We start from the raw sequence: 16,397 nt of genomic DNA, 5'->3' as shown, positions 1-16,397 counted from the left end.
CTTATCCATTCAGCTATCCTGAGATCTTTTGATTGGATCATTTAATCCATTTACATTTAAAGTGATTATTGATATTTATTGCTATTTCATTATTCATATTTATCTTTTTGTTTGTTTGTGTCCTCCTTCCCCCTTTATTTTTAAGAAGTCCCTTTAACATTTCTTGTAATAGTGGCTTGTTGATGATGATTCCTTTGGCTTTTTCCTGTCTGAGAAGCTCTTTATCTCAACTTTGACTTTAATCAATAGCCTTTCTGGATAGAGTAATCTTGGTTGTAGATTCTTACTTTTCATCACTTTGAATATTTTGTGCTAATCCCACTGGCCTGCAAAGTTTCTGTTGAGAAATCAGCTGGCATTCTTATGGAGTACCCTTATAAGTAATTAGCTGCCTTTCTCTTGCTGCTTTTAGGATTCGCTCTTTGTCTTTAACCTTTGGCATTTTAATAATGATGTGTCTTGATGTGGGCCTGTTTGGCTTCCTCTTGTTTGGGACTCCTTGCGCTTTCCAGACTTGTATGTCTATTTCCTTCATCAGGTTAGGGAAGTTTTCTGTTATTATTTCTTCAAAGAGGTTCTCAATTCTTTGCTCTCTCTCCTCTTCTTCTGGTAACACTATGATGTGAATGTTGGTGTGCTTGATGTTGTCCCAGAGGTCTCTTAATCTTTCCTCATTTTTTTAGATTCTTATTTCTTTTTGCTGTTCTGATTGGATGTTTTCTGCTTTTTTGTCTTCCAGATCATTGATTCAGTCTTCTGCTTCATGTAATCTACTGTTGATTTTTTCTAATATATTCTTCATTTAAGTTATTGTATTCCTCATTTCTGACTGGTTCATTTTATGATTTCTATGTCCTTTTTAATACTTATTATCTCTCTGTCGAAGTCCTCAATGAGATCATCTCTTCTCCCCCTAAGGTTTTTGAGCATCCTTGTAACCAGTGTTTGAATTCTGTCTCTGGTAAGTTGCTCACCTCCATTTCATTTAGCTTTTTTTCTGGAGTTTTCTTCTGTTGTTTCATTTGTGGCATTTTTGTTGTTGTTGTTGTTGTTGTTGTTGTTTTCTCATTTCAGTTGTCTCTCTGTGTTCATTTCAATGTATTGGGTAGATTTGTTACATCTCCCAGCCTCAGCCAGGGGGCTTATATGTGGCCTTGTGTTGTAGTCTCCCTGATCACCTGCGCTAGGAGCTCCAGGAGTGTTCTTTGTGTCAGTTGTGTGTTCCTGTGTTGTAGCTAAGCCTTGATTGCTATTAGCATGTCAGTGTATGGGATTGACCTTCGGGCTGATTGACTGGGAGGCTTGGCCATGCCCATGGTATGAGCTGCTATGTAGGGGCTGATCCTATGGAGTGGGATTTGCCCTAGATTGTGTACCTGTTGAGACTACCCTTTGGATGTGCCTCTTTGTGGGGCTAATTAGGTGATGCTCTGTTGTGGTCTGATGCTAGCCTCTGGATATGTTGGTTCTGTGGCCCCTTGGGAGGGGTTCCCAGGGAGGCCAAGGTAAGCCACTGCCTTTGATCACTCAGGGCAACCTGGTTGGAGCTACAAAGTGATCCATGGGTAGTTGCTGCCTGAACTGGATCTTGCAGTAAAAGTGAGAGACCACACTGTGAATCATGGCTGATTGGCCCCCATACTGGGCCTGGGCAGTTTAGCAAATGGTCCAGGGCACCCCCAAGTCCTGAGGCTGCCTGCTGGCTGCCCATAAGACTCCACAGCTGAAAGAGCCTTCAGGTGGTACACGAGTTTGGTAGGGCTGGGACCCTGGGAATTGCCAAGGTAAAGCAAGTAGATTGCATCTGGCCAATGGAGATTCAAGTTGGGTGCCAGTGCCAAGCCTGTGGCCTCTCACAAAAATCTCAGATCACACTGAGGCCAGCTCTGCCTATCTTGGGCCACAAACCCCCAAGATTTGTTCAAGAGATACTGCAGTAGGCCAGCGCTGGTTGCCATCACCGACTGGTATGTGCAGGCCCTGCACAGGCCAATTGAGCTGAGAGCTGTAGAATGCACCACCTGCGGATAGCACAGGGTAGGGGTGGTTCCTGAGCAATGAGCTTGCCTCAAGCAAATTGTGGGTTGAGTGGGGAGGGTTTGCAGGGAGTCACAGGGTGGAGCAAACCAATCTCACTGGGCCAGCACAGATTCAGAATTGGCTGTGTGGGGGGAATGTTCAACATAGGCAAGACGGTGCCCATCTGTAGACAGCATTGAAGCGGGGCCGACAAGCTGTCCTTCCAGCTCTTGCTCCATGCTACAAACTCAGTCTTTCCGCATATGTCTCTTGCACTTCCCGAGCTGCTGACCCTCCACTGAAACCTAGGGTGAGTGTCTGTGAGCAAGTGAGTCTATGTGTGAGTCTAAGGGGGATGTCTGGGCTTTTAGGTTCCTTCGGTCTCATCTGAATGTTTAGAATCCTCACTGATTTTTACATTTTGTTACATTTTGTGGGAACTCTTCTTCAAGGCACAGGAATCCTGGGCTGGGGAGCCCCTGTGTAGGGCGAGGGCCCCTTGCTCCTTCAGGAGGACCTCTGTAGTCACTATCCCGCCTGGTACTCAGCTGCCACTTGCGGGTTTGGGACCAGCCCGTTTCATGTCTCCTCATCTACTACCTGTCTCTATGTGTTTTTTTTTCTTTAAATCTTCAGTCGTATTTAATATGTTCTTCTATTCTCCAAGTTGATTGCTTTAAATTTGGTTGTAATTTTAATGCGGCCATGGGAGGAGGCAAACCTTGCATTTACCTAGCCTGCCATCTTGACTCTCCCTGCCCCAGCCATGCATTTTTATGGATAAATAGATGCCATTTGTGGATATTGGTTTTCTAAAATAATTTCAACTGATAGATTCAGAAGACTTTAATGGAGTTAATCAAATGGATGATATGATATTCTGCAAAGTTAAAATTATGGCTACAAACAAGTACAATGAATCCTGTTTTGCTGTCACCAGGTAAATAGAAAGAATATATATTGATTTATTTATATCCAGTATTAGGTATATTGAAAATCTATGAAAGTACCATTATAAAGTAACATTATAAAATGTTATTAGAAGCAATTATGACATTTTCAGATAGCTGTAATAGAGCAGACCTGAGAAGTTTGCACTGCAGAAAGTGTATTTACCACTTATTCTGATTATGAGTTTGTAATGTAAAAAGACTTTATGATTTTAAGAAGCTAGGTTCTAAATTGTACTACAGATATTTGATGGTTACATGACAGACATGACAATGTAAAAATCAATAAAGAAAATGTACACAATGGCAATAATCTCATTAAAAATGTATGGATAAAAATAATTGACTATTTAAAACAAAATAATAAAAATGTATGGTTTGTAATAGATGAGGAAGATATAACACAAATAGCAGAAAAGACGGGAAAATTGAAGAACACTGTTGAAGCGGTCTTAAACTGCCTGTGAGGTGATATGTTATCTGAAGGACGGACTGCAAACTGGCAAACCAGTACCAATTATTGGGAGTTTCCATTTAAGATGAAACCCATTTACTGTTCTTGCCCTAAACCAATTCAAAACCTTTCTGAATCACTCTCAGGGGATTTATCATTTGAGCCCACTCAGGTAAACAGAAACTGCATCAGGTATTTTAACAGAAATTTTAATGTAAAGAGTTACTTTGACTTGTGTTAGAGGACTGAAATGGAAAAAATCAAACACTAAGGTAACCTGGAGATTAAAAAAAAAGCTTTAGGAAGCAGCTACCATGCCTAAACAAAGGAAAGACGTTGAGATTATCAAAACCGAAACCTAAAAACTTGAAAGAAGGGCACCATTGGAGCTGAGATCCGGATCTCTGAAGAGAATGTCCTGCGTAGCTGGTGCTTGTATTGTAGGAACTTGGTGGAGGGTACCCACAGAGATGGGCCTCAGACCTTTGAGAAAGAGACTCTAGTCCGATGGTGTTGGTATCTGAGGGAAGGTGATGAAGTTGGTTATGTAAGTTGAGGATAAAACTAACCAAGTGTCATTACCAGTGTGCGGAAAGGCTGGAGGGGTGATGCTAACAAAAACAGGGAGCAAAAGGGGAAGGAGTCTCTCTCTAGTGTCCCGTTGGCAGAACTTAACAGGAAGCCACCTAATAAAGGAAGTATGGTTTACCCTGGATTCAAGTCCCAGCATCACAAAGCAGAATAAAAAACAGGAGATTTGGGGCCTGAGAGCCATACTGATGCCAAGCAAAACAAAGTGGAGGCCAAATAAATGCACTCCAAACAAAAATGTATAAATAATTTCTGTGCAAGATTTTATTGTCATTAGGAGTATTGAACAAGATGCTAGGATTAAAATTTTGATCCAGCTCTATCAAGTAACTTTACATGAAGAAGCCTCAGCAAGTTGCTAAGTATCAGAGCATCTCAGCTTTCATTCAGTTGTTTCCTGCTTCAGGATTTCTCTAAGGAGTCGGTAAGAAAAATGCAAGTGTTCTATCCAAATGCCCAAAATCACAGCATAGTTACAGATATTCAAAAATAAGTATTAAGCCAAAAAGCAAATTAAATACACCTTAACATACAAATTATTAAAATGTGTAAGGAAGTATATGGCTATTCAAATAACACCTTTGGTTAATCTCATGATTTTCTAATTTGGACTTTAGATGTATACATGCTAGTAAGCTGATAAACTGTATTTTTATCCTTAAACTAGAAGTACAGACCTATAATTCTTCAAACTGGCTCAGTATATCACAATATTTTGGCCTAAGCATGGGCAATTCTCAATGGTGCATTTTTACCTAATGCCTAGCAGGCTTACTCCACCACTCAACCATGATGTATAACCTGTTATTTTGTATCTAAACAGATGGCTCCCTATATGTAGAAAGATAAGAATGTAGACTATACCCTGACACAAAAAAATTTTTAAAAAACATTAATGTATTATAATTGTCTATGATATAGACCTATGTGGAAAAGAACCTTTGTCCTAAGAAAAAACAGAGTGCAATAAGAGTAAAAATTTTAATTGAAGAGAACCTTACAGCACATTTTTGGGAAATAAACTGGAAAAAGATTTCTAGTGATGCTTACCCACTAATTAATGGTACAAAGTAGGAATATCACTTTGGATTCTTTAGATTGCTCTAATTTGTAGCATTAAAAATAATTCATATATGGACATCAAGTGGAAAAAAAACACCAAAAAGTCAATATAATATTTATATTGAGTTGAGATAGACAAGCACATAAATAGTAGGATTTCAAAAATATCCATATAGTGACTCTATTAACAGTGGTTCTCGACCTTTAACCTACTTCAGAATGACCTCGAGGGCCTGTAAAAACAGATTGCTGAGTCCCATACCCAGAGTTTATGATTCAGTAGGTCTTGGATGGGACCTTAAAATTGCATTTCTAACAAGTTCCCAGCTGATGCTGACAGTACTAGTTTGGTCAACACTCTTCTCTGACGAAACCAGAGTAGAGCGTCACTTTAATTATATTAGTACCTTCCAAGCAAAGACAGAGTATCTTAGATTTTATAACCAAAATAAATTAATTTAACTCCCTTTAAATTCTCAATAGAAACTTTCGTATTTCTGACCAGTTACCTAAGGGAATTAAAACTCAAAGAATTAAAAATGTACCTACTATTTTATGGGAAAAGAGAATGGTTAGAAAAGCATTAGATCCCTTCCCCCGCCCCCAAAAAGTATACCTACTATTACAGTATAAGAGCTCCTACTGGGAGTGGTAGTTGGTTAGTTATTTTTAAGTTGGTACTATAGACGTACTGGCATACTGGAGTGAGCCTAATAGTCATGGGCATTAGTCTGTGTGTCATGCAGATGGAATGCAGAACATTTGATAATCCATGTAAATGAAGCTTAAGAGAGTTCCAACCATAATGACAGGAGTGAACAGGTAATTCTTAGATGTCTACATGGAATCATGCCATCTCCAGTAACATCTTCAAATACAAAATTATGAAAAACAGGAGTCAACAAAGAAAATACTAAGATTCCTATTAGCACCATAAAGTACTGTCAAGTACTTGCAAGTACATTCAGGTGTTGTTCATAGCGGAGAGCCTAAAAGGACAATTACAAATAAATAAATACTAAAATAAACATATTTATCTTTTATTAAGTTAGTATAATTCCTATGATGGTTAGTATATCTCAGTCACAACTGATTCTCCTTTCTTTAAGCTTTTATAATCAATATATGGAAGGCATGCAATAAGAAGTTCTTCTTTTGTACATCCTTTAAGACAACACTTTTCTGAGTATCCTCTGCGTATTCTTTGGGGATGATTCCCCCAAAACAATTTACTTAATGTTTTAATTTTATTTTTATTTTTCTTCTGATATCCTACAATCTCACGAATATATGAATTGACATCTTGTGATAAGGAAAATTCTCTGGTCCTATTACGTAGCACGTTGTCCTTTTTATACCGGTACGCAGGCAGTGACTGCATCTTCAAAGTGTTTATTGCTTCTTCTTGAGAGGCAGAAGTAAAGACTGTTGAGAGATAAGAAAAAAATTCTACTTTATTAAAATTTAATCATAATACTGAAACTAAAATCAGTTAATTATTAAAAACAAGTAATCATATTTTAAATAATAAAATGGTTATTTAAAAGCAATGTGTATTTTTAACTAAAATACTTGTAGGTAGTGTTATCCTATATAAAAAAGGCTTAGAAACCTTTGCACTTTATGCAAAAAAACCATTTTATTGAGATACTGTTCAAAGCCATAGAATTCAGCATTTTAAAGTACACATTTTATTGAGATACTGTTCAAAGCCATAGAATTCAGCATTTTAAAGTACACAATTCAGTTGTTTTTAGTATATTCACAAGGTTATGTAGCCATTACTCCTATGTAATTCCAGAACATTTCTACCACCAAAAAAAAGAAACTCTATACTCAACAGCAGTCATTCCCATTTCTCTCATCCTCCAGCCTCTGACAACCACTAATCTACTTTGTATTTCTATGCATTTTCCTATTCTGGAAATAAAGTTATACCATATATGGCCTTGTGTCTGGTGTCTTTCACTTAGCATAATGTTTTCAACGTTAATTCATGTCATAGCATGTATTAGTGCTCCATTCTTTTTATGGCTGAATAATTTTCCATTGTATGCATATACCACATTTTATTTATCCACTTATTAGTTGATGGACATTTGGGTTGTTTCCACTTTTTGGCTACTAGGAATAGCGTTGCTATGAATATTCACACACAAGTTTTTGTGTGAATGTGTCTTCAATTCTCTTGGGTATATACCTAGGAGTAGAACTGCTGGATCATGTTTAACTTTTTGAGGAACCACCAAACGATATAACCAATGTTCTCCATAGTAGTTGAACCATTTTACAATTCCACCACTGATATACTGGGGTTCCAATTACCCCACACCCTCATCAACACTTGATATTTTCCATTTTTTTTATTACAGCCTCCTCGCAGATGTGAAATGGTTTTAAATTATGGTTTTGATTTGTGTTTACCTAATGACTAATGATATTGAGCATCTTTTCATATGCTTATGAAAAACTCCCTTCCCCCCTTTGTAGAAATAGCTATTCAAATCCTTTGTCGATTTTCAAATTGGGTTGTCTTTTTATGCACATATTATAAGTATGTGGTTAGTAGAAACCATTTTGTTCTTCACTGAAATATAAAGAAATGGAGAAGTAGTGATATTTTCAATGAACTGAGTGTTACTGTTATACTGCTCTTAACTCAGTACTATTGGAAAGAAAATAACTCCAGAAAGTTATTATTTGGAGGCTTGTTGAATTTCTGTCACTGCCCTTGCCCATCTACAGTCCCTTCTAGGATATATTGGCCTATGGCCACAGCTGCAGAGCCAACCTTTAGGCAGCCATGTTCTGAACCACAGGACTTCACCCTATAGCCACAGTTGAACAGACTGGAGGTTGGCACCTGCCCCAAAGAAACCAATCTACTACAGTGGCTAGCAATCCATGGCATGTGAAAAAATAAGTTGACCCAATCGAATATCCTCTCTTTGAAATGAGAACTAAGAAGTAATAAGAAAAGGATGGGTTAATGACAACCACAACTGAAAGGATACTATGAAGCTTGTTATGACAAGCTAAAATTATAAAAGAACATAAATATAGAGAAAATATGGAAGGAGGGAAAAAGAGAAGGAGGGAAGGAGAAGGGAGGGAGGGAGAAAGAGACGGAGGAGGGAGGTTTTTATAGCTGATGTGATCCTTTGGGCTTTCCAGAGAACTTCCAGGTCTAGATCTTGTTTTTATAATAACTATCTTCACTTTTTTTAAAAAAAGGTTATTTAGGTGAATCTCTGTCTCTTGTAGTTAGAGTCTAATAAGAACACTCTTTAATTACTTTTTATTTAATAAATGCCTAAGCGGAACTATGGAACATTAAAACTTTAGGATATGTACTAAAAGAATAGTAGTGTCATCTAAGACAGATATATGTGATCACTTAAAATGTATCATAATTAACAGTACACTGAAGGGAAACAGTGAATTATGTTGTCTTGGAAGGTTGTAGAAAAGGCTTCCTGTATAAGATGTGACATTCTTTCACTTACGAGGAAAAAAGACAGATAATAAGAAGGAAACTTTTTCATAAAGTCAACTAGGGATGAGTTAACGAAAACTACATGTCAAATTGGTGGTGGTTGGGGGGCGGGAATTTAAAGAGAAACAAGCTGTACTCATTGGGAAACAAAAAAGATTAAAAATGAGTATTCAAATCAATGAATTTGAAAAAGAGCAACAGAGAGAAGAACCCAAAGCAGCAAGAAGAAATCAATAAAATACAGAACCAAAACAATATAAAGGTTTAGAAAACCAAAAGTTGGTTCTTTAAAAAGATTAATAAAATAGAACTTTAGCCAGACTAATCAAGAAAAAAAAGAAAGATGAAAATAAACAAAATACGGTAGGAAAAAAGGAACTACAGATATAACAGGTTATTTTTATAAATGGATATTATGAATGCTTATACATTTAAAAATCAAAATCAATGGATAAATTTCTTGAAAAATACAAGATGCCTTAATTGGCACATGAAGACACAGAAATACCAACAATATTCAAAGAAGTTAAAAGGGTAGTCATAGTTATCAGCTCCTATAAAGGACAGACGTAGATGAGTTAAGAGGTGGGTTCTACTTACTTTTCAGGAACAGTAAATTCTAATCACATACAAGTTGTTCCAGTAAAAGCTGTCCAGCTCATATAATGAAGTTAATATAATCTTTATTCCAAAACGAGATAAGGACAATATGAGATTTTTAAAAAATCATAAGCCCATCTGACTTACAATTGTTTCTTTGAAAAGTCCTAAATAAGATGTTAACTGAATCTATAAACATATTTTATAAATATATTAAGGGATTAATCCCCAAAAATTCAAGGATCGGTCAAGATCATAAAATCTATCAATGCAAGTTACCATATTAACAGACTCCCATCCTCACTCTCAGCTGGTTTTGCATTCTACTTTATGAAAAAATTGATGCAATTAGAAGAGAACTTGCATTTGCTTTCTTCATCAGTTTTTAAAGCTCATCTCTTAACATCTATACCCATACATTCTGCGTTCCTACCTTTTTCCACAGGTGAACTATCCACTCTAAAGCCAAGTCTTCTCCTTATGAATTAGATCTCACCTCCTCTTGTCTACTCCAGGATATCACTCCAGCAATTCTTCCTTATATCCTTCATCAATTATTCACTTCTATTGAATTACTTCTATCAGCAAACAAATAAGATATTTCTCCCACTTAAAAAAAACCAAAAAACAAACAAACAAACAAAAAAACCACGAAACCACTTCTCTTGGTCCTACTTACCCCACCAGTTACCATTCTATTTCTTTTCTCCCCTCTGTAGCAAAACTCAATAGTTTTCTACATTTACTAATTCTTTCTTCTTTTCTCATTCTGTTTTAAACCAACTCTAATCAGGTTTTTGTTCCATCACTCCACCAAAACTCTTATTAAGGTCACGAATGATCTCTATATTGCTAAATTCAACAGCCAATTTTTATCTTATTTGACTAATCAAAAACACTCCTTGATAAACTTTCTTCACTTGGTTTCCAAGACACTACATTCTTTTGTCTTCCTACCTATTTGACCCTTTCCTTTTTCCTTTTCAAGTACTTTCTCTTCAACTTTTTGATGTTGCTGTCAGCCAGGGCTCACATTTTGGAATTACATTTTTAAAAATATATATTGCAGTGATTTTCTTGATTTCTCTTTTCTCTCATAACTCACATCAAATCTGCCCAAATATATCTAGAATACAACAGTTTTCACTACCTCCACTGCTACCATCCTCATTCAACTGCTATCATCTCTAATATCTTCCCAACATGTCTCTCTGCTTCTATTCCTGTCTCCGTACAGTCTGTTGTACAGAGTAGTCAGAGTGATCCCTTTAAATGTTAATTATGTCACTCCTCTGCTCCTTTTAAATGTCAATTATGTCACTCCTCTACTCAAAAATCTGTGATGACACTCTGCATCACTCAGAGCAAAAGCTACCTTTACTGTAGTCTAAAAGACCTTATTTTATCTGGCCTGCCTGTTACCTCTTTGATCTTACCTTCTGCTTCCCTCTTTCTCTCTGTTCCAGCCACACTAGCCTCCTTGTTGTTTCTTGTATACAAAAGGCAGAAGTGTATTTGCTCTGTTCCTTCTGCCTAAATATTCTTTCCCTAGATAGCCACTTAGCTAATTCCTTTACCTCATCTTTGCTCAAATCTTACCTTTTCAATGAGGCTGACCTTGACTGCACTATTTAATACTACATCCCATACTCCAATCTCTTATACTCTTGATTCTCTTATCCTGTTTCACTTTTTATTTTTCTATAGCTCTTCTAATATTTACTTATAATGTTTATTACTTAAGCAAGCTCCATGAGGCCAGGGATCTTTGTTTGTTTTGTTAACTGATATATCCCAAAGGTCTAGAGTAGTGCCTGGCACTTTGCAGGTACTCAATAAGTATTTGCTGAATTAATTAATAAAAGAGAAAAATCATATGATTATGCAAAAGGATGCCTGTAAAATAGGCCTTAATAAAGTTCAGGCCTACTCATAATGATAAAAAAATCTCTTAGCAAGCTTCCTTATTTTGGTAAAGATTATATAGCATAAACCTACAAACATTATACCTAGTAGAGAAATTTAAATACATTTCCATTTAAAAATGGGAATAGGATAAGATATCCCTCTAGCACCACTACTTAGTAGTGCTAGAAGACTTGGCCAATGCTATAAGAAAAAAAATATTGGTCTAAGGTTTAGAAAGGAAGTAACAAAACTATCATTTGTAAATGATAGAATAGTCTATAGAAAAAAAAATCTATAGAAACAAACTATTAGAATTATTAAAATAGTTCAGCATAATTACTGGATAGAGATCAACTTATAAAAATCAATTGCATTTCTCTAACCAATCACTAACTAGAAAATGTAATTATTTTCTCCTCTCTGTAGGAAAACTCAATAATTTTCTATATATAAAAATAACGTTTTCAATAGCAATAAAAACAAAGAATAAAGCATTAACTTAGCCAACAATGCAGAAAGTTTCCATCGAGAAAACTTTAAAATTCTAATAATAGAATACAAAGATATTCCATGCTTTTGGTTGAGATGACTTTATGTTATAAAGATGTCAGTCCTCTTCAAATTAATCTATATATTCCATGTATCCCAATTAAAATTCCAGATGGATTTCTTAAAAAAGAAATCCAATAAGCTTACTCTTAAATATGCATGGAACAATAAAGGTTAGCTGAGTCAGTATTAAGGGAAAAATAAACATTAGAGACTCAATAATAATAACTTTCTCAGATAAATGACATCCTACAGTGATAGTATTACAAACAGTATAGTAAAGGTACAATATTAAACATAAAGATGAATTAAAAAGTGTAGGAAGCTCGGACAAACTTAACAAGCAATAAAGGTGGCTCTACAAATCAGTGGGGGGAAATTACTATTTAGTAGATGGTGTTCAGGAAACTAGTTCCTCATGTAGAGAAAAATAAGACTTATTGAGAAAACTAGATAAGATAATATCCCTAGCCAGAACAGAACCAAAAATGGGCCCCAGAAGATTGAGTAATTACCTTAAAAAAAAAAAAGAAAAGTAAAACTATACAGAAAAGGACCTCTAAAACCAAATCTCAAAAGTGTGAACAATAAGGCAAAACACTTATTGACTAATTATATACAAATTAAGGCTGTCAACACCAAGAGACAAATGACAGAATGGGAGAAAACATTTGCAATATCTAAAAACCAACAATGAATTACTATTGTATCTAGATTTTGAAAAACTCTTACAAATCAAGTGGAAAATAACAATTCCAACAAAAAAATTGGCGAAATATATAAATAGGAAACTTTCTGAGAAAAGAAACCCAAAAGACTATTATGCATATGAAAAAGTGTCAAATACAGAGCAAGATAAAAGCGAAACGGCATTTCATGTCTATCACACTGGCAAAAGTTAAAAACTGTATAATGCTATAGGCATGGATATGAGAACATAGGAATCGTCGTGCATTGGTGGTGCAACTATAAATTGGTGTAGCCATTCTGCAGAGCAATCTGATACATCTCAAGCAAATTAAGCATACATAATTTTATGACATAGCAATTCTACCCTTAGATACATATCCCAGATAAATGCCCACACAGGTCTATATGGGAACACACATACAAAGAGGTTTACTGCAGTGTTAATTATAATGGCAGGGGGTTGAAGGCCCTATAGGTTAGGTGTTCACTGCTGGGAGAATAAGTAAAATGTGGGGAATGCATATGAATGTTATGCAGTAGTTCAAAGCAAGGGACTAAATGTTCATATAGCAACAATAAGGTATAAGTCTTAAATATGATGTAGATGTGTTTTGAAAATACATGTATTGGAAACTATGTACAATTCTCAAAAACATACAAACAAAAATACTTAATAAACACGTTGGAATGGCTTTCTATGGGAGGAGAAGAATAGAGTGGAGAAAGGAGATATATGGACTAATCTTCTTCAAACATACTGTATCATTCATTTATATTTATTGTCTGTTTTCACTCTTCTGTAAGCTTCATGTGGGTAGGAGCCTTCCCTGTCTCCTGAGTGACACTGTTCAGTTTTATATCCCTAGCACCAAGAAAAATACCTAGTACATAATAGGCACTCAAATTTTGTTCAATTAATATATAGAAAGGGGCCTGCACAGCCACGTTTTGATAATGATATTTAAAAAACAAACAAAAATTAAGAATAAATGAAGACCAAGAATAGGGGAATATATGGTCAATCTAACTAGAATAGACATTATGGATTATAAAAAAGCTGATGATGATACTTTAATAGTTTCATCTGGCACTAAGAACTGGGAAGCATCACACTCAGCCAGAATTTTGAAATATGATGACAGCTTCATGGTGCCACATTTTGGGGTAGGTCTTAGAGTCACGGCCCATATCTTCATGATCCACTAAGAAGAAGTGCATTTTCATTTAAAATGGCAAAGTGTATTAGAACTAAAATGTTAGTCACAAAAAACATAGTTGGAAGATAATAGCTCTGAAACAAGAATATTCTTCCTAAGGACTACTTAAAAGCATTAAGTATAAATTCAATACATATCAGATTCAAGTCATGTATGAGTAGCTCTGAAAAAAGTTTTTGAATATCAGTGTACCAAACTATCTTTTCCTGTGTCAGATGCGAATAGATCATTAGAAGATTAAAATTATGGAGAATTGACTTGATCTAACACTTAAATGTGTCCTGCTGGTACAAGCTAAATAAAAGTTAACTTTTCAGTCACATTCATATGTAAAAGAAATGGCATAATTATATATTCTATATTGAAATTCTATATTGGAAACACCTCTTTACAATTTCTGATTATTCACTGGAAATTAATAAGACAGATTAAATGTCATCTTTTCTTATAGATTAATAATTTTAAAAATTTAATACAAATTCATATTGATAATCTAAACCCAATTTTCCTTCTTCCATTTATATTCCCTATAAACCCATTTTTTTCCTTCTTCCATGGCTTTATTGCCACACTTATTCCTCCAGGGATAATGATCTGTTACAAAGGGGTCATTAATCAGCTGAGTTTTAGAGTTGACTTTTTTTTAATTAAGTAGGCTTTGTCAAGAAAAGGGATTTCAAGTTCTTTTTAAACTCAAACTTGGATGTCTGAAAGTAAAATTCTGACTGTAGCATAGGTAGTGAAAGCACAGTATGTGATATGAGAGAAATACCCACCCAACATGAAGTAGCAAGGGATGGTCCTCCTTGTACTTCTGGGAGAAAAGAATAAGGCAGAGATAGAGAGGCGTGCTAGATGCTTGTTACTCAAAACGCATCATCTAACTAGCTTCATCAGCATCGCCTGGGAGCTTGTAAAAATGTAGACTCTCAGGCCCCACCCAGACCTACTAAATCAGGATCTGTATATTAATGGTATTCCCCAGGTGATTCATACGCACGTTAAACTGTGCGAATCACTGAATTAATGTATAGGCGGAAGACTTCAGGGAGCGACACCTCATTATAAGAACAGGTTTGATGGTGGAAAATGATCAAGATTCTGATAGTTTCTATTTTTGTCTTTACAAGTTTTCATTCTCTTGGCAGCACTAATAAGTTTCATTCATTCATTAAAAAGAAGTTAAGAGTGCCTATAATGTGCTAGCCACTATTTCACTTTGTTTCAGTCATCTACATTAGGGTCTCTTTTTTGGCATGGTAGTCCTTTCTTTAATTACAGAAATCTTGGCTTTTGTAAAATTTGTCCAAGTCAAATCAATTGAATTACTTATAAAAGACAATAATTTCAATCACACATATAAAGTGCATTTTCATTTAAAATGGCAAAGTGTAATAGAACTAAAATGTTAGTCACAAAAAACATAGTTGGAAGATAATAGCTCTGAAACAAGAATATTCTTCCTAAGGACTACTTAAAAGCATTAAGTATAAATTCAATACATATTACACACATACAATGTGCTAGGCTCTCTGCTAGTCATTTCAGATAAAAACATGCATGAGATAGTCTCTATACTATATGGTGTGGTGTAGGAGGCTGGCTTTGTGGGAATGAGGCTTGTGCAGTGGCACAGACTCAGTGCTGAGAAGGACCCTGCATTTTGTTTAATGCTCTATTGTTGCAGTCTTGAAATTCTCAATAATTTTATCTTTGAAACTCATATGTGAAGTCTGATGGGACAGTGGACTATGTGTAAGCAGAGAAGATACGCACAAGAAAGGGAAAAAGCTTTATATTTTAGTAACTTTAATGACTCTTTCCTACTTTTTGAACAAGGGGTCTTGCATTTTCATCTTGCACTGGGCTGGCCAGGCCAATTATGCAGCTGGCCAGGCCAATTATGATGATAGTTAGATAGAACTAAGTGTTAATAACTGTGGTAAAGTGGAGAATGGAGTAGCTATGCAAGGGTCAGTGACTTCACAGGTAAAATGATACCTAAGTTATGGAGTTTACCAGGTGACAGTACTCCAGAAAGGGAAAGCTTAGGAAGCAGCAGCATTCTTACATAAATATGTAGACATATATGTATATATGTATTTCCTCTAAGTTAAAAAAAAAAAGCTTTAGAGGTTTTCTATATCCACAATATACTGGTTTATAAAATTCTTTATTTACCTGTGTACTAGGCACAAATTCCATTTCCTGGGGAAGCTCACCATCTAGCAGAGCATACTCAGGGATAAGAAATGTACAGAGATGAGCAAACATGCCTTTGGTTTAGATTTTTACCTGAGCGTGTGCCTCTCCCCCAGGCTGGGAAAGTGGTTTGGGAGCTTTCTAACCGGTCGGGGACGAAGCTTTCAACCTTCCCCGTTGCCTGGAAAGGCAGCTGTGTGAAAGGGGCTTTTACCCCTATGTGGCTCCAGTCAGCATCGCCACAGAGCTTTATTATTCCTTTCAGAAGGTGCCTGCCGCACAGTCTCCTGGCTCTGCTGCTGCCGCTCTGCTTACACAGCAGCAGGAGCCCGAGCCACAGCAGACACAGACCCAGGAGCCGCGGCATCCCTGGGCCCCGCAGCCAGGTCTGCAGCGCACTAACGGCCCGCCGCCCCGCGCACGCACCGCAGGTGGTCTGAGCTCGTGCAGACCTCGCGAGAACACCAAGGCGAAGTGCGAGGCGGCCGCGCAGCCCGGGCTTCCCGCGCTCCCCGCGCTCCCCTGGGCTTCCAGGCCGTCATTTATCTTGCTTTCTTCACTTTTGAGACCGACTGGTCAAGTGCCACACGAGGCCCCAGTAAACCGAAAAAGGCATAAAAGATGTCGCTCCTTCCTGTGTAGCTCCTTTTGCCTGGTTG

General features: G+C 36.5%; 1 protein-coding gene across 1 annotated transcript; it reads right to left on the bottom strand.

Annotated features, from left to right (window-relative positions):
- Positions 1–6,100: 6,100 nt before the first annotated feature.
- Positions 6,101–16,143, bottom strand: INSL6 (insulin like 6). Its single transcript, XM_011376652.2, has 2 exons — positions 15,832–16,143; positions 6,101–6,501 (listed from the first exon to the last, which is right to left on the bottom strand). Exons 1-2 carry the CDS (start codon positions 16,103–16,105, stop codon positions 6,146–6,148), a joined length of 630 nt encoding a protein of 209 aa, XP_011374954.1. The 5' UTR covers positions 16,106–16,143; the 3' UTR covers positions 6,101–6,145.
- Positions 16,144–16,397: the final 254 nt, after the last annotated feature.

The sequence above is a fragment of the Pteropus vampyrus genome, unplaced genomic scaffold (assembly GCF_000151845.1).
Source record: "Pteropus vampyrus isolate Shadow unplaced genomic scaffold, Pvam_2.0 Scaffold301, whole genome shotgun sequence".
In the NCBI taxonomy this organism is placed as follows: domain Eukaryota; kingdom Metazoa; phylum Chordata; class Mammalia; order Chiroptera; family Pteropodidae; genus Pteropus; species Pteropus vampyrus.
The sequence above is the reverse complement of the archived record's forward strand: the minus strand, read 5'-3'. Positions and strand labels throughout refer to the sequence as shown.

Excerpts from the sequence above, each read along its gene's own strand:
- INSL6 (XM_011376652.2), bottom strand. The coding sequence starts at position 16,105 with ATGCCGCGGCTCCTGGGTCTGTGTCTGCTGTGGCTCGGGCTCCTGCTG. Across the intron at positions 6,502-15,831 it reads GGGGAGAGGCACACGCTCAG|TCTTTACTTCTGCCTCTCAA; the intron begins GTAAAAATCTAA and ends ATCTCTCAACAG.